Below are 27,709 nucleotides of genomic sequence, written 5' to 3' on the forward strand. Positions count from 1 at the left end.
CCAGATCAGGAGTTTGAGACCAGCCTGGCCAAGATGGTAAAACCCCGTGTCAACTAAAAATACAAAAATTAGCTGGGCACAGTGGCGGGCACCTGTAGTCCCAGCTACTCGGGAGGCTAAGACAGGAGAATCACTTTGAACCTGGGAGATGGAGGCTGCAGTGAGCCGAGATCGTGCCACTGCACTCCAGCCTGGGTGACAGAGCAGGACTCCATCTCAAAAAAAAAAAAAAGAAAAGAAAAGAAAAGAAAAATTGAATGCTTTTCTTTTAAGATCAGAAAGAGCTGGACAAAGTGGTACATGTCTGTAATCCCAACTACTCAGGAGGCTGAGGCAGGAGGATCATTTGAGCCCAGGAGTTTGACAGCAACATAGCAGAAACCCCTCTCAAAAAAAAAAAAAAAAGTTTTAAAAAAGAAAAATGTTTAAAAATGAGTATGTCGGCCGGGCGCGGTGGCTCAAGCCTGTAATCCCAGCACTTTGGGAGGCTGAGACGGGCGGATCACGAGGTCAGGAGATCGAGACCATCCTGGCTAACACGGTGAAACCCCGTCTCTACTAAAAAATACAAAAAACTAGTCGGGCGACGTGGCGGGCGCCTGTAGTCCTAGCTACTCGGGAGGCTGAGGCAGGAGAATGGCATAAACCTGGGAGGTGGAGCTTGCAGTGAGCTGAGATCCGGCCACTGCACTCCAGTTTGGGCGACAAAGCAAGACTCCGTCTCAAAAAAAAAAAAAAAAAAAAAAGAGTATGTCTGCTCTTACCAATGCTATTCAACATTGCATTGGGGATTCTAGCCAGTGTAATCAAAGAAAAATAAATAAAGGTCACCCAGATTGGAAAGAAGTAAAACAGTCTTTATTCACAGATGGCATAGTCTTCTATGTAAAAAATCTGATGGAATCTTCAAAAAAGGCTACTAGAATAAATGAGTATAGCAAGATTATAGGATACAAGATCAATATACATATATGTACAGTACTAGTATTTTGAACAAATTTTTGAAAAATTGTAAATTTAAATTTTTTAAAAATATCATTTGCAACATCAAAAATATGATAGGCTTAGAGATAAATCTGACAGAAGATATGATAGACTTGTGTTGATAATTACAAAATATTGCTGAAATTAAAATATACATAAATGGAAAACAAACATACATATACTTTGTTCATGATTCAGAAGACTTGAAATTATTCAATTCTCCCTCAAATTGATCCATAAATTCAGTGCAATCCCAATCAAAATCCCAGCAGGAATTTGTGTAGAAATTCATAAGCTGATTCTAGAATTCGTATGGAATTGTAAAGTAATTAAGTAAGCAAAACAGCCTTTAAAAAGGACACAAACTGGAGGGCTAACACCACCAGTTTCAACAATAAAGCTACAGTAATCAAGCAATGTGGTATTGGCATAAAGACAGACATATACAGAATAGTGGCACAGAATAGGAAGCATAAAAATAAAAATAAACCCACACATATATATATGGACAACTGAATTTTGACAAAGGTACAACAAAGCCAATGCAACTGATTTTTGGCAATAATAATCACCTTTCAACAAATGGTGCTGGGACAATTAATATTCATATGCAAAAAACAAAACAAAAAAAAACCCTTAAATTCATACTTCACATACACACTAAAACTAATTCCAAATGGTTTATAAACCTAAATGCAAAACCTAGAACTGTAAAACTGCTAGCAGAGGCTGAGCATGTTGGCTAACACCTGTAATCCCAGCACTTTGAGGGGCTGAGGCAGGCGGATCACGTGAGGTCAGGAGTTGGAGACCAGCCTGACCAGTATGGTAAAACCCCATCTCTTCTAAAAATACAAAAATTAGCCAGGTGCGGTGGTGCACGCCTGTAATCCCAGCTACTGGGGAGGCTGAGGCAGGAGAATTGCTTGAACCCGGGAGGCAGAGGTTGCAGTGAGCTGAGATTGCACCGCTGCACTCCAGCCTGGATGACAGAGCAAGAGTCCATCTCAAAAAAAATAAAAATAAAAATAATAGAAAAAAACATAGGTCTTTGTGACCTTGGGTAAGAACACAACACTTAAAAGAACAAATTCGTAAGTTGAACTAAATCAAAATTAAAAACTGCTTTTCAAAAGACACTTTTAAAAATGAAAAAAAAGTCATAAACTAGGGGTGGAGGGATCTTTGCAAAGCATGTATCTGAAAAAGAACTTGTATCAAGAACATATGGAGAACTCTGGCTGGGCTCAGTGGCTCACACCTGTAATCCCAGCACTTTGGGAGGCCAAGGTGGGTGGATCACTTAAGGTCAAGAGTCCAAGACCAGCCTGGTCAACATGGCGAAACCCCATCTCTACTAAAAATACAAAAATTAGCCAGGCATGGTGGTGGGTGTCTGTAATCCTAGCTACTCAGGAGGCTGAGGCAGGGGAATCACTTGAACCTGGAGGTGGAGGTTGCAGTGAGCCAAGATCGTGCCACTGTATTCCAGCCTGGGCAACAGAGTGAGACTCCATCTCAAAAACCAAACCAAACCAAACCAAAAACAAACAAAAAGAACATTATAGAGAACTCTCAAGGCACAACCACAGGAAATTACACAATAAGCAAAAGCTTGGAGCACTTTACCAAGAAGATACAGAGAAGGCTAATAAGCACATGAAAACATGCTCAGCATCAAAGGTCATTAGCAAAATGTAAATTAACATCTCAATAAGGTACCAATACAAACCTATTAGAATGGCTGACATTAAAAAGGCTGACCACACCAATTGTTAGTTGAGACGTGGAACTTTCATACAATACTCCTAGAAATAAAATAGTACAACCACTTTGGGACAGTTTGGCAATCTCTTAAAAAAGTTAAACATTCACCTACCATATGACCAAGACATCCCCCTCATACCACTCCTAGGTATTTACATAAGAAAAAAGGAAATATATGTCCATCCAAGGACTAGTACATGAGTTCACAGCAGCTTTATCTGTAATAGCCAAAAACTAGAAACAATCCAAATGTCTATCAACAGGTAAGTGGGTAAAAAATGTGTTATACCCCTATAACACAATACTACTTACCAATAAAAAGAAATGACTTGCTGATACAGGCAACAACATGAATGAATCTCAAAATCATCACGCTGAGTGAAAGAAGTCAGACCTCCTCCCCACCAAAAAACAGAAAGAGTATATATACTGTATGATTCCACTTACATAAAACTCTAGAAAATACAAACTATAGCAACAGAAAACATCTATAATGGTTGTTTGGGGGAGACAGAAAGGAGTGCAAATGGGCATAAGGAAATTTTGGGGGTGATGAAAATGTTCACTATCTTGGCTGTGATGACGGTTTTATGGGTGTATTCAAATGTGAAAACTTATCAAATTATACAATTTAAATATGTTCAGCTTATTGTATGTCTATTGTACCTCAATAAAGCTGTTTTTAAAAAGTATGATTTGTGGCTGCGTAAGGTGGCTAACGCCTGTAATCCCAGTACTTTGGGAGGTGGAGGCAGGAGGATTGCTTGAGCCCAAGGAGTTTCAGACCAGCCTGGGCAACATAGCGAGAACTCATCTCTACAAAACAACAACAAATAAACAAACAAAAAAACTGATTTGTTGAGTTCTACCACCAGAGCCTCTGATTATAAAAATATTTACCCATTTCATTAAATGAATGCAATCATTTCAAGTTTCCTACTGAAGGATAAAAATTCATTCACTTAAGGCTGGGCGCAGTGGCTCACACCTGTAATCCCAGCACTTTGGGAGGCTGAGGCGGGTGGATCACCTGAGGTCAGGAGTTTGAGATCAACCTGACCAACATGGTGAAACCCTGTCTCGACTAAAAGTACAAAAATTAGCTGGGTGTGGTGATGCACGCCTGTAATCCCAGCTACTCGGGAGGCTCAGGCAGGAGAATAGCTTGAACCTGGGAGGTGGGGGTTGCAGTGAGCCGAGATGGCGCCATTGCACTCCAGCCTGGGTGACAGAACAAGACTCACTCTCAAAAAAAAAATCATTCACTTAATAAGAAGTATAACTCTGGAATATAAAGTTACTATTTTCCAAAAGTATTTCAGTCAATGTAGAAGCAATTTATACCATAATGTATTCAGACTGGCTGACATGGAAAAATGTGAGGGACAGGCAAAAACATGTAGGATCTATGAAGTCCGGCTTTCTAATGGTTAAGACAAAAATAGCATAATGATGACAAGAATGGGGAGGCAAAAATAAACAGAAGATTGCAAGTCTAGTGGTAAAGCTAGTAAAATGGAATGAGGCATGATTATTGAACAACAAAATCTTTTAAAATTTTTTAAAAATATTTTTTCTTTTATAGACAGGGTCTCACTCTGCTGTTCAGGCTGAGTGAAATGGCATGATAACAGCTCACTGCAGCCTCCAACTCCTGGGCACACACTATCCTCCCACCTTAGCCTCCCGAGTAGCTTTGACCACAGGCATGTACCACCATGTCTGACTACTTTTAAAAAACTTTTTTTAGAGATGGGGTCTCAGGTGCAGTCGCTCATGCATGTAATCCCAGGATTTTGGCAGGCCAAGACAGATCACTTGAGGTCAGAAGTTCAAGACCAGCCTGGCCAACATGGTGAAACCCTGTCTCTACTAAAAATACAAAAATTAGCCAGGTGTGGTGGCACATACCTGTAATCCCAGCTACTTGAGAGGCCGAGGCAGGAGGATGGCTTCAACCTGGGAGGTGGAGGTTGCAGTGAGCAGAGATCATACCACTGCACTCCAGCCTGGGTGACAGTGTGAAACTCTGTCTCAAGAAAAACAAAAAAAAGAATAATATAATGTAGTTGCTACTTTTAAAAAATAAGAGGAAGTAGTAAAAATAATTGGAGATTTGGGTTTTTAAAAAAAGTAGCAAATGAAGGAGAATCTAGCAACTAAAATATTTTTTTGAGAGAGGTCTTGCTCTGTCACCCAGGCTGGAGTGCAATGGTGTGATTATGGCTCACCACAACCTCTACCTCCTAGACTTAGGCCATCCCCCCCTCACCTGCCTGAGCCACCTGAGTAGCTGGGACTGCAGGCGTGTGCCACCATGCTCTGCTAATTTTTTTATTTTTTTGTAGAGACGGGGTCTCACTTTGTTGCCTAGGCAGATCTTGAACTCCTGAGCTTAAACGACCCTCCTGCCTCAGCCTCCTGAAGTGCTGATATTATAGGTATGAGCCAATACATACGGCCAATATTTTTACCAGAATATTTCATAAAATCAATGCACTGCTAGGAAAGATATGCAGCCACTTAACTGATCTGTCTAAACAGAACTGTTCACCTGTTGATAGTGAAGTACACAGGGTTTTCATTTGAAGTCCTTAAAAAAACAAACAATCTGGCAGGAAACAAAAGGAATCTCATAATGCTCAGGTTTCATTAACCATGCATTTTCTCCAATTAGTCCAACCCCACTCAGAAATAACACAAAATATCCAAGTGCTTTAAAATCCAAGGCCTTTAATTTAGTTTTTGGTAATGACCATAAATGCCTTCATAAAAACCTCTTTTTCACTGTAAATAGAAGGCACTAGGCATTACATAATACCCTTAAAGCAGTGATTCCTCCTGATGCTGGTAGAGATAAAACATTTAACGTCAGGGTTTACACAGTAACAAAGTCTTCTTTAAAAAAAAAAAAAGACAAATCTGAAAATCACAAACCAAAAATTATCAGTCAGTCTTTCTCAGGTTCCCAATGCAAATTTACATCATTTTTACAAGTACATAGTTTGAAATTAAGAGATAAACTAGGTATGATACGGTTTTCAACATGTGTTAGGTTTCAGTTAAATACAGTAAAAATGAAGACACCATTATCATGCTAATTGGCATCTTTTGCTACTGTTTAGCTGTGCAAAATAAACTTGAAATGATACATCCTGTAGTGGTATAATTTAAAAGATCCTTGATATGACACCAACAACTTGCAAATTCTGGTCACAAACTGTATATAAATTGTACAATTATTAAAATATACCTTTTTGAAAAATAATAAGATAACCATTTATACCTAAATAAGGTTTCCCAGAAAGTTATGAAATACTTTTAGCATATAAAAGTAGTTGCCCCTTTTCTGAAAAGTCAGCTGTTGTTTCACAAAATAACTCATATGATCCAAGGCAAATGATTTCTTGAATGCCATATTCTCTCTATGACTTTGAGGTATGCTTCAAGAGACTGTATCCATAAGAACAGGGCACATTTGGGTATCAGACCACAGTTACAAATGCAAGGAATCTTTCTTGGGTCAGGAATACCCTTAAAAGTTATAGCAAGAGAACAAAAGATAGCTTCTGAAGCCATATCCTTTACAAATACATAAAACTAAATTTGGTTATTTAGAGGATAATTCAAGACACAGCTATTAACCACATGCTGTGTCATGTGTGCCTATTATAATTAGTGGCTTCTGGCCGGGCGTCATGGCTCACGCCTGTAATCCCAACACTTTAGGAGGCCAAGGCAGGCGGATCACTTGAGGTTGGGAGTTTGAGACCAGCCTGACCAACAAGCAGAAACCCCGTCTCTACTAAAAATACAAAATCAGCCAGGCGTGGTGGCGCATGCCTGTAATCCCAGCTACTTGGGAGGCTGAGGCAGGAGAATCGCTTGAACCCGGCAGGTGTAGGATGCAGTGAGCCAAGATCACACCATTGCACTCTGGCCTGGGCAACGAGTGAAACTCCGTCTCAAAAAAAAAAAAAAAAAAAAAAAAGTGGCTTCTGCAGGATACTCTTATTCAAACACAAACCAAACAACCTTACTCTACCAAATCACATTCTTCTATTTTTGGCAAGGCAGTATTGTTTAAACAAAACAGAAACAAAAACAACAACAACAAAAGCTAACCATAACAGTGACTCATGCAAAAGTTTCCATGTCAAACAACAGGAGGAAAAGCGTTCTGAGAAACATTAATGTTGGGAAAAATAAAACACTACCAAACAAATAATGCCTGACATCAATCTTATCATCACTCAAATAAGTATCACATAAAAAACTCATGAATGCCTTTGAAATAAGAATAGTTCAGTTTAAAAAAATAGCTGATTATGAGATTTATAATTAAAATGTCTTTGAAAAGCATCCAAGTTCATTAGCTTAAACATTTAATAATATTTAAATTAGTATTTATTATTTAATTTTTTATTTTTGTTGAGACAAAGTCTCACTACATCACCCAAGCTGGAGTCCAGTGGTGTAATCTCAGCTCACTGCAGCCTCCACCTCCCAGGTTCAAGTGATTCTCGCATCTCAACCTCCCAAGTAGCTGGTATTACAGGTGTGTGCCACCATGCCTGGCTAATTTTTGTATTTTTAGTAGAGATGGGGTTTCACCACGTTGGCCAGGCTGGTCTCGAACTCCTGACCTAAGGTGACCTGTCCGCCTTGGCCTCCGAAAGTGCTAGGATTACAGGTGTGAGCCACTGCACCTGGCCTAATGTTTAAATTAATAAAGGGTAAGAGAAAATAAACTCTTCCATAATTAATACTAGATGCCTCCTTGTCTTTGGAGAAACTGGTAAGATTAAATTTTGAAAATGGAAGAGAAAATAATGAAAATCTATATGACAACTGAAAAAAATCCATCATGTATATTAATAAACACAATGGGTAGCAAGAAACATTTTTTTTAAACAATGATCACTCAACAGAATACCTTATAAAATTACATATCATAATGAAGCTAAGGAAAAGCTTCAAGACTAGCAGCTGAACTGTGAAACATGTAGGACAACAGAAGGCACTACATAAGCATCAATTCCTTCTAACCATAGGACAGTTCAGTCTTTCTGTTCTTAAGAAGATAGCCAGTGTGAATGTTATTTTTATATCCCCCTGAGTTTTAACATGATTGGGCAAAGCAGCACCAATTTAAAAAAATATCTGCAATGCCAGCACTGCAGTATGAAATCACTAATACTGATGGCCCACAAGTCTCTCATAAGAGCACTTTAGAACATGATTAAAAATATAGAAATGCCTTTCGGTGTTTCAGTATTAAAGTGGAACCACCACAGATATCCACTTTAAAAATAATGCACTAAAAAGTTCTGTTTATACAATACAGTCTTTCTACCCTGTTAACTAGCATTCATGGCAATTCTCCATTCTGCTGAGAGATCTCCTTTGTGCGTCTGGTTGAAATGTCAGTATGCTTCCTGATGCATAATCCTTTTTGGCTGGAAAATCTTGGCAAATATCATGTCATGCCCGTTTTGAGCAGTATGCCTTGCAGGTCCTCTGGCAATGCTAAGATAATGGCATCTATGTGTGTCCGTAACTTTTCCATAGTGTCAGGTTTCACAGGTAAGTGCTCTCGATCAGCCTGCAACTATATAAGGACATTTCATAGCATTTAAATTATCCTCAGAATCTGTATTAATACATTACATTCTCTAAATAAACCATTTTAAAAGTCTAACAATTGGATACTTTCAGTCTTAGACCAAAATTTACAGAAACTAAAAAAGCAAGGAGCATTCCATTTAAACAATACGTTATTGAGCTCAGTAAAAGGCTTCTATGTAAATTCATAATAATACCTAGAAATATAAGCAACAATGTTTTGATAGAGCTTATTAGATTCTATGTAGATAACGTTAGAATAATATGGCATCATTATGGTCTGTTTCAGTGACCAAGTATTTTCAGCAATACCTACCATCAATTGACCAATTTCAAGCCCTCTCATTTAAAAAGTTACTTCTGTGAACTATCATGGGTTGTCAGCTCACATGAGAGGAAAATATCTTCACAGAGAAGTCAATTTAATCATTGGCTATTTTGGCTACATACCAGCTTATTTTTCAGCTTCAAGACAAGGTCTACTGTTTCTACTTCTGTGTGTTTCTGGATCCAGAGAAGTAAGTCCTAGAATAAATAAAATCCCAAATCAGTAAATTCTCAAAATAATATTCAAACCTCTATTTCAATAGGTAAGGCTACTGTGAAGGAAAGACAAGAAGGAAAAGGAGAACAAAGTATTTATCCCAGATATAGCATTAAGTGCAAGAATAATTCTCATAATATTCTAATAACTGTTAATTTTCTGCATTAGCCAGAATAATTGTCTCATATTTGGAAGCAAAACAAAATGTACTGAGGTGGCTTTTTTAGATCAAGCAAGAAAAACAAAATTGCAACTCAAACTGTAATAGTAACCCCCACTGCCACTAAGTAGTGACTAATTTATAAGGAACATTTATTAACAAATCAAGAGAACTGAACATGAATTTACTACTGGATGTAAACTTCATGTTTTCAGATAAGCTCTTCCTGGGCTTGTGCTGCAGGTGCATTCATCAAATTCCTTTTCTCAAAGCCACAGTCACTGGGAGTTTATGAGCAGAAAGTTATCACTGAGGCTAGCACGCCTCGCATTTAAAGCTAAATATAAATGAAAGTAAGACTATCCCCTTTTATTTTCGTAAGTAGTTTAAAAGAGCCTGGTAATACAGAACATAAAAAACAAATCAGTCCACATTTTTAAAAGTGTTAATACTCACTAAAAAAGGTAAATACATCGTAACAGCAAAAGATGTGGAGTTAGGCTTCTTGGATTAGAATCCTTACTCTACCCAGTAATGTGCTGGTAAATATTTAACAAGTGGTTCTCCAAAAGAGGTTTCTGGTTTGTCGCATTTGCCAATTTCTGTGGTGTAGTACTCCCGCTGTAGGCTATTTCAAGCTGCCAACCTGAGGTCACTGAACGCAGAGCTGAGAAGAGATGTGCACAGAGAAGAGATGTGCACAGTTGGCTCTTGTGAGCCAATGCAAGTGGACTCCAGCACACTGTTGGCTCCACTACTTAGCAGGGATGTGATCTGAGGCAAGTCATTTAACTTCTAAGCCAAATGTTTCCCATAATGTAGTTCATAACACACCTACCTCAAAGAATCATTATAAAGATTAAAAGAGATTATCTATATAAAGCCCCTATAATGTCCTTGGCACACAGCACATGATCTAGAAAAGTTAGTCATTATTACTATTTATAAAGAGTGGATAAAGGGTACAATCTTCAACCTCTAAGCATAATTATCTTTATTTTTAACAGTTGTTAATCATTACACAAACACACAGTTTTCGAACCTCTTCACAAAGAGCTTCTAGATGGAGTGCCTCCAATTTTTGGATCATTTCCTTCCTCCGGGTCTTAAACCAGCCATCAAAATTTGGAGACTTTAGGAAATGCCTATAAAAATACATTTTAAAAAAGTAAAGTTTGATTATAACTTATTTCCTTTCCTCAATACCTTTCCTATTCAGAGAACCATGTCAAACTTTAGAATTCTTTAAAAAGAATAAGTTTAAGTCTAGTTTTTTGTTTTGTTTTTAAATAAAGCACGACACATGGGTGTAAAACAGGAAAAAAAGACTAACCGGTAAAGTCCAATCCAATCGCCTTTTATTCTAGAGGTTAGCTGAGGTCCTGTTTTCTCAAGTGTTTTCATAAATTCTTCTGGAAGAAACTGTCTTAATTGAGGTGGACTCTAGAAAACAGGAAATATAATATTTAGAAATTAGGAGTGGATATGTTCACAGAAGTTAATTACAGTTAGAGGACCCAAATAGATTTGAATATATTCATACCTTCCATGGGGAAATACTTTTCTGCAAAGGCATCAAGCTTGCCACATACCTTTCCTAAAACCAAAAAAAAAAAAGTTAATAAAAGGAGTGTCTTCAAAAATATTTAAACAGACCTACTTAAAAGAAATGGGTCTTTTAAGTTTTTAATCATATGCCCTTTCAATGGACGGCAACAACTCCATCACTCCCCACAACAGATATAGCTAAATTTAGACTGACGTGGGAAGTCAGATTTCAAATAAAATTCAACTAAATCTTGCGTAAACCAAGGGACTACATTTTTTTTTTCTTTTTTGAGACAGAATCTTGTTCTGTTGCCCAGGCTGGAGTGCAATGGCGTGATCTTGGCTCACTACAACCTCTGCCCCTTCGGGTTCAAGCAATTCTCCTGCCTCAGTCTCCCAAGTAGCTGGGATTACAGGTGTGCACCACCACGCCTTGCTAATTTTGTATTTTTAGTAGAGACAAGGTTTTACCATGTTGGTCAGGCTAGTCTCAAACTCCTGACCTCGTGATCCACCCGCCTTGGCCTCCCAAAGTGCTGGGATTACAGGCGTGAGCCACCGTGCCCAGCCCTTTTTTTTATTTTTATTTTTATTTTTTGAGATGCAGTCTCGCTCTGTTGCCCAGTGGCACATGGCAGTGGAGTGCAGTGGCGCAATCTCAGCTCACTGCAAACTCTGCCTCCAGAGTTTAAGCAATTATCTGCCTCAGCCTCCCAGGTAGCTGGAATTTCAGGAACCCACCACCACGCCTGGCTAATTTTTATATTTTTAGTTGAGTCAGGGTTTCACCCTGTCTTAATGATAATAGCTAACCTTACTGAGTAACTATAGGCCAGATAATGCACTCAACATTTTACATGCGTGATCTCTTGTAATCCTTTTTTTTTTTTTTTTTGAGACGGAGTCTCGCTCTGTCACCCAGGCTGGAGTGCGGTGGCCGGATCTCAGCTCACTGCAAGCTCCGCCTCCCGGGTTCACGCCATTCTCCTGCCTCAGCCTCCCGAGTAGCTGGGACTATAGGCCCCCGCCACCTCGCCCGGCTAGTTTTTTGTATTTTTTAGTAGAGACGGGGTTTCACCGTGTTAGCCAGGATGGTCTCGATCTCCTGACCTCGTGATCCGCCCGTCTCGGCTTCCCAAAGTGCTGGGATTACAGGCGTGAGCCACCGCGCCCGGCGGGTCTTGTAATCCTTGGAATGATCCTATGTGGTAGGTATTATTGGGAAACTGAAGATTCTTCAAAAGGCTAATACAATTTAGACTTGAATTGAGGTCTACTTGACTTTCATCCATGCTTTTGTTGTTGTTGTTGAGACGGAGTCTCACTCTTTTGCCCAGGCTGAGTGCACTGGCGTGATCTTGGCTCACTGCAACCTCCACCTCCCAGGTTCAAGTGATTCTCCTGCCTCAGCCTCCAGAGCAGCTGGGACTACAGGTGCATGCCACCATGCCCGACCAAGTTTTTGTATTTTTAGTAGAGACGGGGTTTCACCACGTTAACCAGGATGGTCTCGATCTCCTGACCTCGTGATCTGCCCGCCTCGGCCTCCCAAAGTGCTGGGATTACAGATGTGAGCCACCACGCCCAGTCCATGCTCTTTTTTTTTTCTTTAAGAGAGTCTTGCTGTTGCCCAAGATGGAGTGCAGTGGTGTAATCATAGCCTACTGTAGTCTCAAAGTCCTGGTCTTAAACAATCCTCTCATCTTGGCCTCCCAAAGTAGCAGGCCTGAGCCACTGTGCCCAGCCTAGTCCATGCTCATAAGCACTACAGAAAAGCTTATTTATTCAAACAAATAGATTTAATGGAATAAATAAGTTGACATCCATAGACCAAGAAATAATATTTCTTTCTAAAATATAACAGCAAAGATCTCCAGGATGCCCTATATAATATTCACAGATATATTACTTTATATTAATAACTGTGCAAAGTTTCTCTATGATGCAGTCTCCAGAGTAGGACCACATCATGGTACTCCCTATACTTTAATATGACATCCTTCTGAATTTCTTAGAATAACCATATCATCTAGTCATTGATTCCATAAATATTTGAGTGCTACCATATGCCAGACTGGCAAATTAATAACGAGCAAGACAGATACAGTCCCTGTTATTATGGAGCTACAGCCTCATAGACATTATGTCAAATTTTTTTCAAGATAACTATCACAGAAGCTCTACGATAATCTTCTTTTAAGGTGAAAAATGTAGTAACTACTTAACAGTTCATATAAAGTATATCATTTAATATTCACAACAGTCTTGAAAGATACTTAGGAAAAGTGGAATCAGCCACATTTCATAGGTAAGAAAATTGAGGTTCAGAGGGAGTGACTTACCAAAGCTAAACAGTTAACACTAGAACAAATAATCCAGGTCTCTTGCAAAGGGGTTTATTTTTAATCACTCAAATATACCAGGCTGGCAAAACACACAACTTAAGATATGGTTTTGGAGGGTGGGAAAAACATTTATATACCCTTCACCAAATCATTAAATTATGCAAAAATGTATTTTATTAACTTACTAATGGAATGATGAAACTTTGTGTCAGTTCCAAAAAATAGCGTCGAAGAATGACACTTTGTGCCTCAGAAGGACGTTTCTGTTGTACACCCTTAAAGAGGAAATAATGAGAATGTTTTCTAGTGATGGAACATAAAACAATGGATAATTATCATATTCAACTGCTATGTAAATATACATTTACACTTGATATTTAAAAAACTAGAACTTCACCTTGAAGTAATTTAATGTGAAGTTAATTGTGCAATATCCTGTGAAAATAATCTTTACCAGAGCAAAACATAAGAGTTCTTAGCTTAGGGAATACTGTTCATCCCATACTGTGAAAATGTGAGTTCACAGCTGGGCACTGTGGCTCGTGTCTGTAATCCCAGCACTTTGGGAAGCTGAGGCGGGTGGATTACCTGAGGTCAGGGGTTCAGGACCAGCCTGGCCATCATAGTGAAACCCTGTCTCTACTAAAAAATACAAAAATTAGCCAGGCGTGGTGCTGGCCACCTATAATCCCAGCTACTTGGGAGGCTGAGAAAGAAGAATTGCTTGAACCTGGGAGGTGGAGGTGGCAGTGAGCCGAGATCATGCTATTGCACACCAGCCTGGGCAACAAGAGCGAAACTCCATCTCAAAAAAAAAAAAAAAAAAAAGTGAGTTCAAAATAAAGACAATATTTTATATTTGCTATATTATATGATTTACATTTTTTAAAAAATTATAATCCCTTACTGTTAGATGCTATCATGGTAGAATCTATGGCTTTTTCACTATAACTCCCAAGTTTCTAGAAAGACTGACACTCATGTATAGCTACAGTCCCAAATTCATGCCCATACTGTTGCTAGCTTAGTCTCCTGATTTTCATAAAACTTTGAGTCAAAAAAGATACCCCGGCAGGGTGTGGTGGCTGACACCTGTAATCCCAGGACTTTGGGAGACCGAGGTGGGCATATCACTTAAGGCCAGGAGTTCAAGACCAGCCTGGCCAACATGGTGAAACCCTATCTCTACTAAAAATACAGAAATTAGCCAGGCATGATGGTGCACTCCTGTAATTCCAGCTGCTCAGGAGGCTGAGGCATGAGAATCACCTGAACCTGGGAGGTGGAGGTTACAGTGAGCTGAGATCACACCACTGCACTCCAACCTGGGTGACAGAGTAAGACTCCATCTCCCCGCCCCCCCCAAAAAAAGAAAAGATCCTATTTCACATTAGTATACATAAAGGACATATTGCCTAAGTGGATATTACATACCTGAACAAGGAAATTTAAATTAATAATATGAGCAACTAATTACCTTCTGTAATTGTTTTATGATCTCTTCATCTCTATTTAAATATGGCTTATATGAAGTATAAACTCCTAAGAGCAAAGAAAAGAAGGTAAACAAAAAAACCCAAGTACCATACAAATATATATTTAAAAATCAATAAAAGTCAATACCAGGTTTAGAATCCAGAGTCTTTAGATTCTTCAGTTTTTTCACTTTAACCTGCTTAGGAATTTCACCTGCAGGAAGCAGCATGAAGATTTTTATAATTATTCGAATCATACATATTATAAAATTGGAACTTTATAATCTACTGTTTATTACTTAAGCATGTTATAATTAAAGCATTCTTAACATCAATTAATAAGTTAAGGGTTCATTCTTGGCATTTTAAAACTGGATTACAAGAATACTGGATTATTACAATAGTACAGAAACAATTCATGTAAATTATATAAAATGGATATTTTATCTTTCATTAATATCTATCATTACTTAAATTTTTCCCTTTTTGTCACTCAACCTGTAATTTAAAATCTACATGCCAAATACATAAAACTGAAAATTTAGGTGCTGAAGAGGAATAAAATACCCTTTAAGTATAAATGGAATACAGAGTAATTCTTAAATGACTCTGCAGATGTAGTCTTCAAGGGTTTGTGTGTGGTTTTTTTGTTTTTTTTTTTTTTGATGCCTCCTCAAATTCAGCTTTTCCATTACAGAAACTTACACTGCCAGCAAGTGGCAACGGTGTGTGCAGCAACCACAGGTCTGAGCCACAGATGGACAGGACTCCTGAGCAGACTGCTATGTTGAATAGCTTGTGTAGTATATGCAGGCCCTGGTCTTAGGGTCAAAGAAAGCTAACACCTAAACAACTCTTATAACGGGCAGAAAAATGCCTCAAGATACACACTTAAAAGTGTCGTGAACAAACCTAATTTCAAAGACTTTCTCCACCCTCCCTCTTCTCTGCACAAGGGCTAAAAGAACCTAAGAACTGAAACACAATCTAGAGATTATATTATTATAGAGATTATAATATAATTCAAGCCTCTAAATTCACAAAATACCTTTGTTTAAATAGTTACATAGATCAAACTGCTAATTGTGGTATATCTGGAGGTGGGATTTTAAGAACAAGGAACATTTTCCTTTGCAATCTTATATTGCTAAAAAATTTTAAGAGCATGTAGTATGATAAAACAGCTATTTCTATAAACTTTTTACTTTGAAATACAGTTGAACATTTAATAATGTGGGTTTAAACTGTGCATATTCACTTATACATGATTTTTTTCTCCTCCTTCTGCCACCCCTGAGTCAGCAAGACCATTCCCTCCTCTTCCTCCTCAACCTACTCAATGCGAAGGTTATGAGGATGAAGACTTTTATGATGATCCACTTCCACTTAATGAATAGTCAATATATATTTTATCTTCCTCATGACTTTCTTAGTAACATTTTATTTCCCCTAGCTTACTTTATTGTAAGGATATAGTATATACTACAAACAACATACAAAATGTGTGTTAATCAACTGTTTATGTTATTGCTAAGGCTCTGGTCAACAGTAGGCTGTTGGAAGTTAAGTTTTGGAGGAGTTAAAGGTATACACAGATTTTCTACTACATAGGAGGTTGGCATTTCTAATCCCTGTGTTGTTCAAGGGTTAACTGTAATTTCAATCTTGCAAAGAAGCTGCCAAGTAACACAGTCTATAAAGGAAAGAGCGAAAGAGATTAAAAAAATTAGTCTATACTGCAAATGTGTCAACTGCCCCAATAATAATTTTAAACAGATACTTGTTAAAAAAGCAGTATCATGGATACACAGACTTAATTTTTCATTGACTCAGTATATATTAAGTAAATATAAGATACTGGCAGTACAGGAACAAAACAGCTAATTCCTCATATCAATGAGCCACAGTCTAACAGCAAAATATGACACAGAGAAATGATAATACAGAGGGAAAGGTGCTGGGACAGAATTATGAACAAGATACTATGAGACACAGAAGAGTGTCCTGGCCAAAGAGGAGTAAGAAAAGTATTTAGGATTCCTAAAGGAGGTAGCATTTAAGCGAACCTATAAGAGAGAGAAAAACTTGGCCAGGCATGGTGGCTCACGCCTGTAATCCCAGCACTTTGGGAGGCTGAGGCGGGTGGATCACCTGAGGTCAGGAGTTCGAGACCATCCTGGCCAACATGGGGAAACCCCATCTCCACTAAAAATACAAAAATTAGCCGGGCATGGTGGCAGGCACCTGTAGTCCCAGCTACTCGGGAGGCTGATGCAGGAGAATCACTTGAACCCAGAAGGCAGAGTTTGCAGTGAGCCGAGATTGCACCACTGCACTCCAGCTTGGGTGGCAGAGCGAGACTCTGTCTCAAAAAAAAAAAAAAGTTATCCATAGGAAGGAGAAAAGGCCTTTTGAGTAAAAAGTTAAATACAGAAGCATGAACATGCTGCTTAAAGAGTTGCAGATAATGGTAAGGACAGTAATAGCCACCATTTACTGAAGATGTCCTCCGTGCCAGTCTCTGGTCCAAGAACACTGCACAAATTATCACATTTAATCTTCACAATAAGAGTTTATTTATGATGCCCATTTCACAGATGAAGAAACTAAAGCATGGACAAAACTTGATATTCACCTGGTATGCACCAGAACCAGCTGGTTACTGCCATCATTCATTCTGATTAATGAGTGCCCTATTAAGACAGGTTGTTAGCTCTGTCATAACTAGACACAGAGGAACATCTTGTCCAAGGATGTGGGTGCACTAAAACTAGGTATAATCCAGAAAAAGCAATTCCTTTATATCAGGAGGAATGATCCTTCTGCAAGGTTAACGCTAAATATATGTTTCTGGTAAAGTTTCAGGACACAGGAGAGCAAAATCTTAATTCTGCTGTGCCTTCCCTCTTGGTCCTAAAGAAGACGCTTTTTTCTATAATTTTACTGACCCTGCCAGATTTTTTTTTTCCTTGTAGAACTCACATCTATCTCAGGTTTCAAAGCCAGAATCCTGAGCAGGGCTGTGTTGCACAACTTGTACAGCATTTGCAGTGGGCCTGGCTGGTTTTTAACTTAACAAGCGGAAAAATACTCCAAGATATATACCACTCATAAATTAAAAGATATATGAGATTTCATGACTATGACACCAAATACTCAAGCAATACAAGGAAAAAATAAATAAGACTTAAAAAAAAAAAAGAAGAAAACAAAAAAACGATAAATAGGACCATTAAATTATAAACTTCTGTGCACAGGCCAGGTGTGGTGGCTCACACTTGTAACCCTAGCACTTTGGGAGGTTGAGGCGGGTGGATCATGAGGTCAGGAGTTCAACCACCCTGGCCAAAATGGTGAAACTCTCTCTCTACTAAAAATACAAAAATTAGCTGAGTGTGGTGGCGCACACCTGTAATCCCAGCCACTGGGGAGGCTGAGACAGGAGAATCACTTGAACCCAGGAGGTGGAGGTTGCAGTGAGCCAAGACCAGGCCACGTCACTCCAGCCTAGAAGACAGAGCAAGACTCCATCTCAAAAAATAAATAAATAAGGTAAAATAAACTTCTGTGCATCAAAGGACACCATCAAGAGAACAAAAAGACAATACAAAATAGAACAAAAGATTCACAAAGCATGTATCTAATAAGGATTACTATTTAGAATATATAAAGAATTCTTATAACTAAAAAAAAAAAAAAAACCCATTCAAACAATCCTATTAAAAGTGGGCAAAGGACTTGAATAGACATTTCTCCAAAGAAGATATATAAATGGCCAATAAATAGGCTGGGTGCGGTGGCTCACACCTGTAATTGCAGCACTTTGGGAGGCCAAGGCAGGTGGATCACCTGAGGTCAGGAGTTTGAGACCAGCCTGGCCAACATGGTGAAACTCCATCTCTACTAAAAATACAAAAATTAGCTGGGTGTGGTGGTGCATGCCTGTAATCCCAGCTACTCGGGGGACTAAGACAGGAGAATTGCTTGAACCTGGGAGACGGAGGTTGCAGTGAGCCAAGATCGCGCCACTGCACTCCAGCCAGGCAACAGAGTGAGACTCCGTTTCATAAATAAATAAATAAAATAAATGGCCAATAAACAATGGAAAGATACTCAACATCACTGATCATGAGGGAAATGAAACTGAAACCCACAATAAAATACTAACTCATGCCCATTAGGATGGCTACTATCAAAAAAATGGAAACTAACAGGCCGGGTGTGGTGGCTTCCACCTGTAATCCCAACACTTTGGGAGGCCAAGGCAGGAGGACTGCTTGAGCACAGGAGTTCAGGACCAGCAACATTGCAAGATCCTGTCTCTACAGAAAAAATTAAAAATCAGCCAGGCGTGGTGGTGTACGCCTGTACTCCCAGCTACTGGGAAGGCTGAGGCAGAAGGATCACTTGGGCCCAGGAGTTCAAGGTTACAGTAAGCTATGATTGTGCCAATGCACTCCAGCCTGAGCAATAGCACAAGACCCTATCACAAAAAAAAATTTTTTTTAAACGCAAAATAAATAGACATTTCACCAAAGATATATGAATGAAAGGAAGTAGATGAAAATGTGCTCACTATCACTAGACATTAGCAACATAAGAAAAGCAAATTAAAATCACCATTTCAAATATTCTAGAATGGCCATGATAAAAATGACAACATCAAATGTTGGAAAAGATGTTACGAAATAGGAACCCTCACACGTTGCTGGTAAGAATGTAAACTGATGGGCCACTTTGGCAAACAGTTTGGTGATTTCTTTTTTTTTTTTTTTTTTTTTTTGAGACGGAGTCTCGCTCTGTCACCCAGGCTGGAGTGCAGTGGCGCGATCTCGGCTCACTGCAAGCTCCGCCTCCTGGGTTTACGCCATTCTCCTGCCTCAGCCTCCTGAGTAGCTGGGACTACAGGCGCCCGCCACCGCGCCCGGCTAATTTTTTGTATTTTTAGTAGAGACGGGGTTTCACCGTGGTCTCGATCTCCTGACCTTGTGATCCGCCCGCCTCGGCCTCCCAAAGTGCTGGGATTACAGGCGTGAGCCACCGCGCCCGGCTGGTGATTTCTTAAACAGATTTATCAACTCATGCTGCTCTACCAATGATTTTGTGCAAAAGTTCCTACCTACATCTAGCAGAGAGACTTCTTCCACTGGAAAGAGAAAACAATCAGCAGTCTACTACATTACAACTAATAGTCTAAATTAGTAGGCCCAAATCATGAAAATGTCAAGATTAAATTAAGATTTAAAAAAATTTCTCATATCGTCTCATATCCAAGACTCTAGCAACTGTTGTTCTCTGAACTATCATTAATACTCAGACAGAACAGTAACAGAATGGCAGGGGACCATGCCATTTACAGAGTACCATGCATCAGGCACTGTGTTTAATCCTCCTAGCAGACAAAAAATTTGAGACTTAAAAATGATATTCAGCCTATTAGCACACAGTTCTGATTGCCAAGGTGAAGCCCTTTGCTTTTTCCTCTATTTCATAAAGCTTCTAAAAATTTCAGTAACACTGAGTCCAGAATTTGTAAACAGTACTATTTAAAATGTTATCCTTGATTCTAACACTTCCATTTAGATACATGTATATACCAGAAAGAAAATCTTATAAAATCAGATTATTAAGTCATGTTTTAAATATATCTATGTATAACAAAAGGAACAAGATTTAAAAGTAGTGGCTGCTGGCCAGACGCAGTGGCTCAGCCTGTAATCCCAGCACTTTGGGAAGCCGGGGTGGTCGGATCACTGGAGGTCTGGAGTTTGAGCCCAGCCTGGCCAACATGGCAAAACCTCGTCTCTACTAAAAATACAAAAATTAGCCAGGCGTGGTGGCGGGCACCTGTAATCCCAGCTACTCAGGAGGCTGAGGCAGGAGAATCTCCTGAACCCGTGAAGCAGAGGTTGCAGTGAGCTGAGATCACACCACTACACTCCAGCCTGGGCAGCAGAGTGAGACTCTGTTTTGAAAACAAAACAAAACAAAACAAAAAACTGTAATGGCCGAGAGTGGTGGGTCACACCTGTAATCCCAGCACGTTGGGAGGCCAAGGCGGGCAGATAACCTGAGGTCAGGAGTTTGAGACCAGCCTTGCCAACATAGCAAAACCCCGTCTCTACTAAAAATACAAAAATTAGCCAGGCATGGAGGTGGGCGCCTGTAATCCCAGCTACTTGGGAGGCTGAGGCAGGAGAAACACCTGAACCTGGGAGAGCTGAGATAGTGCCACTGTATTCCAGTCTGGGCAACAGAGTGAGACTCTGTCTCATAGATAAATAAATAAACATAGTACATTATAAAGTTATTAGAAAATAACTTTATAATCCCAACTATTCCAATGGAAAATTCATGAATGTCCATTGTCATGTCAAAGAGAAGTCTTCCACTGGAAGGAGAAAATAGTCAGTAGTCCACTACATTACAATCAATAAAATAGTCTAAATTAGTACGCGCAAACCATGAAAATAAATGTCAAAATTAAATTAAGATTTTAAAAATTTCTCGTATCTTCTCATACCCAAGATTCATGTCCTTAATTAATGTACCATTTAGTTGTCATCTAGATTAACAAAACTTCCAACCTCAGAATTCATATACTTAAACATTTGTTAAACTCCTACCATGAACAAGGTACTGTATGTCTTTTCCATATGAAAAGACACTGTGAACCACTCCCTAAATCAATAACCTGTGTTACAGGGACATATACTTGTTTTGAGACCTAGCTGAGTATTTTGCAACAAGTCAGGAATAATTCTAGTTTTCTATAAGGTTTTACTCAAGCAGTATTGCAAAGTTCTGTTTTATTGGACTTCTATATATATAGAAAGTTCTGTTTTATTGGGCTTTTAAATATATATTTTTTATATTTATATTTAAATATATATTTAAATCTGTAAATATATATTTAAATATATTATTATATAATATTTAATATATATATAAAGCTAACATTTTTGAGACTTCATTTTACTATAATTCATTCAATGTCTGTAACACTATAAGTATACTTTTTGGTAGGAGGATATGACAGATTAGACATATTATAAGAACCTGCGTATTTCAGTTGGAAATTAGCAGGAAATTATACTCTTCTCCAAAGGCCTTGAAGAAAGCTGCCATCAACATAAAAAGTAATCAAGGATGAAAAGAAAGGAAGAAAGAAACCTGTTCAGCAACACTGCACACTAAAAACAGAACACCAAGTTTATACTTTACCTGTAGGTTTAAGGTCTCCTATTCGAATAATGTGTGGCCAGTGCTGGAGTGTCTTAGCAAAAAAAGGGTTGGTTACTCCTAATATAACTGAGGGCCTATATAAAACAAAACAAAATTTAAAAGGTGAGAAAAAGATGAATGTTAAATCAGTGAAGAATAGCTTACATTTTCTTTTCAATGAACAATACACAGATTGCTTTTTCCTTTATTCAAACATTACATATCAACTACACGGCCAGGCAACATGTTTTACGCTAGGCATATAAAGATGAAAGGACACGATCCTTCCAACAGCACACACAGGAAGAAGGGTATACACACCCAGTTATGATGCCAAAATTAGAAGACAGTGAAGGTGGTTTAAAATGCACAACATCGGCCGAGCGCGGTGACTCACGCCTATAATCCCAGCACTTTCAGAGGCCGAGGTGGGTGGATCATGAGGTCAGGAGTTCGAGACCAGTCTGGCCAACATGATGAAACCCCATCTCTACTAAAAATACAAAAATTAGCTGGGTGTGGTGGTGCATGCCTGTAATCCCAGCTACTCAGGAGGCTGAGGCAGAAGAATCGCTTGAAACCAGGAGGTGGAGGTTGCAGTGAGCCAAGATTGCACCACTGTACTCCAGCCTGGGCAACAGAGTGAGACTCTCTGTCTCAAAAAAAAAAAAAAAAAAAAAAAAAAGCACAATAATCAGAAAGGAGAACCTATGTCTACGAGGGGATTAAAGGACAGCCTCACCAAAGAGATAATATTTACGGGAAGACATGAAAGATGAGTAGGTGTTTTTTGCCAAGTGGATGAGAGAAGGAAGAGTGATGCAGAACAAACTATGTGCAAAGCAATGAAGTGACATTATGGCCTGTCTGTAGAACTACACCGAGTTCAGCATTCCTGGAGCAAAAGCAGAAAGGATGAATAGTCAGAAATGAGAATATTGTTGCCCAATCATTAGTACCATGTTAGCATGCTAAGAAGTTTAGATGTTATCTTACAGGCAAAGGGAAACTACTAGATAACCAAGTGGAGGAATGTTGCATGAAAGAAAAAGTGCTTATTAGAAAGATCACTCGGCCGGGTGCAGTGGCTCACGCCTGTAATCCCAGCCCTTTGGGAGGCCGAGGCGGGCGGATCACCTGATGTCAGGAGTTTGAGACCAACCTGGCCAACACGGTGAAACCCCATCTCTACTAAAAATACAAAAATTAGCCAGGCGTGGTGGCAGGTGCCTGTAATCTCAGCTACTGGGGAGGCTGAGGCAGAAGAATCACTTGAACCCAGGAGGCAGAGGTTGCAGTGAGCTGAGATCGCACCATTGCACTCCAACTTGGGGGACAAGAGTGACACTCTGTCTCCAGAAAAAAAAAGGAAGATCACTCTGGAAGAAATTTGGAAGTTACCTTATGAGGAGAGAAGGGGTCGAGGGAAAAGCAAATTTGGATATGCAAAACATGAGACACAGTAAGACTGGAAAGGGAGCTACAGAAAGAAGATAAGAAATGTAATCAGAGATATTTTAGGATATCAAATTGACAGAATTTGGTAAAATTTAATGTGGGGCATGTTACAAAGGAGAAATTTATGACAATTAAGGTTTTGAGGACTAAGTGAAAACTAATGCCATCCATGAAAAGAAAGAAGAGGTATGAGATTAGGTGAGAAAAGAGGGAGACAAAAATAATTCAGTTTGCACGTGTTTAGTTTCAGATGCCATTAAGACCTCTATCTTCTATGGGGCAATGTGCTTAAAACATCCCCTCTCCCCCCGCAACACACACACATGCCTGGTTATATACGTCTGAACCTCACAGAGATATTGGCTAGAAAGATACATTTCAGTCATTAGCATGGGGTATTAACAGAAGCCATGGGTACAGATAAGATTGTACAGAAAGGGCCAGGCACGGTGGCTCACACCTGTAATCCCAGCACTTTGGGAGGCTAAGGCAGGTGGATCACTTGAGATCAGGAGTTCGAGACCAGTCTGGCCAACATGGTGAAACCCCATCTCTACTAAAAATACAAAAATTAGCTGGGTGTGGTGGTGTATGCCTATAATCCCAGCTACTTGGGAGGCTGAGGCAGGAGAATCACTTGAACCCAGGAGATGAAGGTTGCAGTGACCCAAGGTCGTGCCACTGCACTCCAGCCTAGGCAACAGTGTGAGACTGTCTCAAAAAAAAAAAAAAGATTGTACAGAAATAATTATCAGTCTGGGCTGGGTGTGGTGGCTCATGTCTGTAATTCTAACACTTTGGGAGTCCAAGGTGGGCAGATCACAAGATCAGGAGTTCGAGACCAGTCTGGCCAATACAGTGAAACCCTGTCTCTACTAAAAATACAAAAAATTAGACAGTGTGCACCTGTAATCCCAGCTACTTGGGAGGCTAAGGCAGGAGAAACACGTGAACCTGGGAGGCAGAGGTTGCAGTAAGCCAAGATGATGCCATTGCACTCCCTCCTGGGTGACAGTGCCAGACTCCGTCTCAAAAGAAAAAAAAAACTATCAGTCTGAAATCAGAACCCAGAAGACAATACCTAGTGAACACCAACATTTAAGGGATTCGTAGAGAAAAGAAGTCTGCAAAGGAGATTGGGATGCACCACAAGATTGCCCAGGAGAGAATGGTATTAGAGATTCAAAAAAAATTTTTTTGTTCCAGTGGCACAATCTGAGTTCACTGCAACCTCTGCCTCCTAGGCTCAAGCCATCCTCCCACCTCAGCCTCATGAGTAGCTGGGACTACAGACGCATGCCACCACATCCAGCTAATTTTTGTGTTTTTTGTGTGTGTGTGTGTGGAGACAGGGTTTTGCCATGTTGCCCAGGCTGGTCTCTAACTCCTGGGCTTATGTGAAATGCCCGCCTCAGCCTCCCAAAGTGCTGGGATTAGAGGCATGAGCCATCATGACTGGCTGGTGATTAAAATATTTGTAAGGTTAAAAGTGTAAATGTTACAAGAAACAAGAGGTGGCACACCAGCCTTGGCAATGGGGAGGGGGAAGAGAAGTGGAAGGGAGGGGGAGGAGGGGAAGGGGAAGGCGAAGGGGAGAAGAAAGAAGGAAAGAAAGAGAGAGAGAAAGAAAAAGAAAGAAAGAAAGAAAGAAAGGAAAGAAGGAAGGAAGGAAGGAAGGAAGGAAGGAAGGAAGGAAGGAAGGAAGGAAAAGAAAGAGAGGAAGGGAGGAAGGGAAGGGAAGAAGGAAGGAACGGAAGGAAGGAAGGGAAGAAAGGAAGGGAAGGAAGGAAGGAAGAAAGGGAAGGAAGGGAAGGGAGGGAGGGAAGGAAGGGAGGGAAGAAAGGGAAGGAAGGGAAGGGAGGGAGGGAAGGAAGGGAGGGAAGGGAAGGAAGAAAGGGAAGGAACAGAAGGGAGGGAGGGAAGGAAGGGAGGGAAGGAAGGAATGAGGGAAGGAAGGGAGGGAACAGAAGGGAGGGAGGGAAGGAAGGGAAGGAAGGAAGGAAGGGAGGGAAGGAAGGAAGGGAGGGAAGGAAGGAAGGGAAGGAAGGGAGGAAGGGAGGGAAGGGAACGGAGGGAAGGGAAGGAAGGAAGGAAGGAAGGAAGGGAAGGAAGGAAGGGAGGGAAGGGAACGGAGGGAAAGGAAGGAAGGAAGAAAGGAAGGAAGGAAGGGAGGGAAGGGAACAGAGGGAAGGGAAGAAAGGAAGGAAGAAAAGAAGGAAGGAAGAGAAGGAAGGAAGGGAGGGAGGGAAGGAAGGGAGGGAGGGAGGGAGGGAAGGGAGGGAGGGAGGGAAGGAAGGGAGGGAGGGAGGAAGGGAGGGAGAGAAGGGAGGGAAGGGAGAGAAGGAAGGGAGGGAGGGAAGGAAAGGAGGGGAGGGAGGGAAGGAAAGGAGGGGAGGGAGGGAGGGAGGGAGGGAGGAAAGGAAGGAAGGAAAGGAAGGAAGGAAAGAGAGAGAGAGAGGAAGAAAGAAAGAAAGAGAAAAAACAGGGCAATGATATGCCTACTGGGTCAAACAGTGAGATGGGTCTTGATTATTTGGCAAAAACAAATTCAGTAAATACGAAGAAGTCAATCTGCAGTTGACTAGAAGCAACCAGAAAATCAAGAAGTGGAGATAGTACATGCAGATTGTTGTTGCTTTAGAAATCTAGCTGTAAAAAGAAGGTGAGCGATAGAGCAGGAGCTACAAGGGAAAGGGTAAGATTATTTTTTCTTTTTACAGACTGGAAAGATTTTTCATAAAAAAGTAGAATTGAAAGTACAACCCAGCAGCTATTAATGACAATATAGCTTCCATTAATAAATAAAATCACTTGGGCCAGGCGCGGTGGCTCACACCTGTAATCCCAGCACTTTGGGAGGCTGAGGTGGGTGGATCACGAGGTCAGGAGTTCAACACCAGCCTGGTCAACATGGTGAAACCCCGTTTCTATTAAAAATACAAAAATTAGCTGGGCGTAGTGGCACGTGCCTGTAATCCCAGCTACTCAGGAGGCTGAGGCAGGAGAATTGCTTGAACCTGGGAGGCAGAGGTTGTAGTGAGCCGAGATCATGCCACTGCACTCCAGCCTGGGTGACAGAGCAAACCTCGGTCTCAAAAATAAATAAAAATAAATAAATAAATAAATAAATAAATAAAATCACTCAAATAATGTACTCTTAAAATCTAAAATTATTTATAGATTTCTTAAAATCTATAAAATCTAAAACTCCTCAAACTTTCCTTTTATAAGATCATTCTGCCTATAAGCTTTTATTACCAAAAATAATTCTACATAATTGTGGTTATAAAGGTAATACCTGGTCAATATAAGTTATTCTGTTTACTTACGGAGCTTGAGTACGGGTAGTATATTCTTTGAATTCACTATCATGAATAGTGAAATAAGGTCGGAAATCACTGAAGTACTTTAATGGAGAAATACAGCTGTGGAGCAGGAAGAACATGTAAAATAAAGGACACAGAAATTAAAAATCCTAATCTGTAACTAGAAAACATCTACACAAACAGTATACACACAAAGGGATACTTTGTTTATTTTAAAAAATGGTAAACTCATTTCACAGAATTAGAAAGACAGATATATATAATGTGAAATGGCATACTGAAAGAACACACTGGGTTTGGGGCAGAAGATGGGATGAAATTCTGGCTCTACCATTCACTAGCTATGTGCCTTTGACTCTACACTGATCATTCAAACAAGTAATATTTATCAAGGATTAACTTCATGTAATGAATCAATGTGCCTGTCACTCAGAACAACAAAGGCATGGTTCCAGCCCTCACGGAGCCTGATTCAATTTTCTCATCCATAAAATGGTGTTATAATAAGCATTACCTTCTGATAGGGTTGTTGCATGGATCAATGCAATAATGGGTGGGGAAACATACGACAGGTGGGAAGTGCTGCAAATATCACCAAGAGGTTCAGTACTGCAGCATCAAAAAAAAAAAAAAAAAAAAAAGTCAGAAATAGTAACTAAATATACTCACTTAACAAGTGCCAATACAGTCTCTGATGATTCCGATGGTGATGGCGCCATAACCACAAGGGGCTCCCCCAACAGCACCAGCTCCCAGAGCATCTGACTATGAAGGAAAACTGGGCAGAAACATCTGAAAGGTGATGCACAGTAGAAATATTTTTTAATGTAGCCAATCCTGTTTTTAAAATTCCTACATAATCTTTCTAAAAACTCCACAATGATATAAATTCTTCTGCTATTTGTATCTTGATCTGATACACAAATTCATTTAGAATATGGTAATGTATAGAGACGTAAGTCCCTTTTATCCACATAAAAATGTCTATCAATTTGACTCATTCTAATTTTTACAAAATTAAATGTAATATAATGACATACAGAATAACTGACAATAAAAGCATATAATTCTTAAATTGTTGTACCATATGATAGATCTATTTTATCAATATTGCTTTGATACATTTGAATTTCAATCCTAAATATTTTTAAGGAAACAAGAAAAATTAATTTTCCAAGGGCACTTATTGGATACACTTAATTTAAAACCCAATACTTTTGACATTAAAGAATGATGACAGATCACAAGGGGGA

The 27,709-nt window shown here is 39.6% G+C and overlaps 1 protein-coding gene across 11 annotated transcripts in view; it reads right to left on the reverse strand.

Annotated features, from left to right (window-relative positions):
* Positions 1–5,467: 5,467 nt before the first annotated feature.
* Positions 5,468–27,709, reverse strand: part of DENND6A (DENN domain containing 6A) — a 71,532-nt gene continuing 49,290 nt past the window's right edge. For 5 of the 11 annotated variants that reach the window (XM_015130627.3, XM_015130624.3, XM_015130623.3 and 2 more), the window contains 11 exons: positions 27,126–27,248; positions 26,460–26,555; positions 21,673–21,767; positions 14,597–14,662; positions 14,451–14,515; positions 13,159–13,248; positions 10,624–10,677; positions 10,414–10,523; positions 10,123–10,225; positions 8,827–8,901; positions 5,468–8,362 (listed from right to left, as the gene is read on the reverse strand). In XM_015130627.3, coding sequence (XP_014986113.1) covers positions 8,231–8,362; positions 8,827–8,901; positions 10,123–10,225; positions 10,414–10,523; positions 10,624–10,677; positions 13,159–13,248; positions 14,451–14,515; positions 14,597–14,662; positions 21,673–21,767; positions 26,460–26,555; positions 27,126–27,248 — 1,009 coding nt within the window. In that variant the 3' untranslated portion in view covers positions 5,468–8,230. Of the gene's footprint in view, positions 8,363–8,826; positions 8,902–9,536; positions 9,748–10,122; positions 10,226–10,413; positions 10,524–10,623; positions 10,678–13,158; positions 13,249–14,450; positions 14,516–14,596; positions 14,663–21,672; positions 21,768–26,459; positions 26,556–27,125; positions 27,249–27,709 lie in introns of all 11 variants that reach the window. The other 6 variants (XM_077993233.1, XM_015130626.3, XM_077993237.1 and 3 more) reach the window with 2 other exon arrangements.

The sequence above is a fragment of the Macaca mulatta genome, chromosome 2 (assembly GCF_049350105.2).
Source record: "Macaca mulatta isolate MMU2019108-1 chromosome 2, T2T-MMU8v2.0, whole genome shotgun sequence".
Taxonomy (NCBI): domain Eukaryota; kingdom Metazoa; phylum Chordata; class Mammalia; order Primates; family Cercopithecidae; genus Macaca; species Macaca mulatta.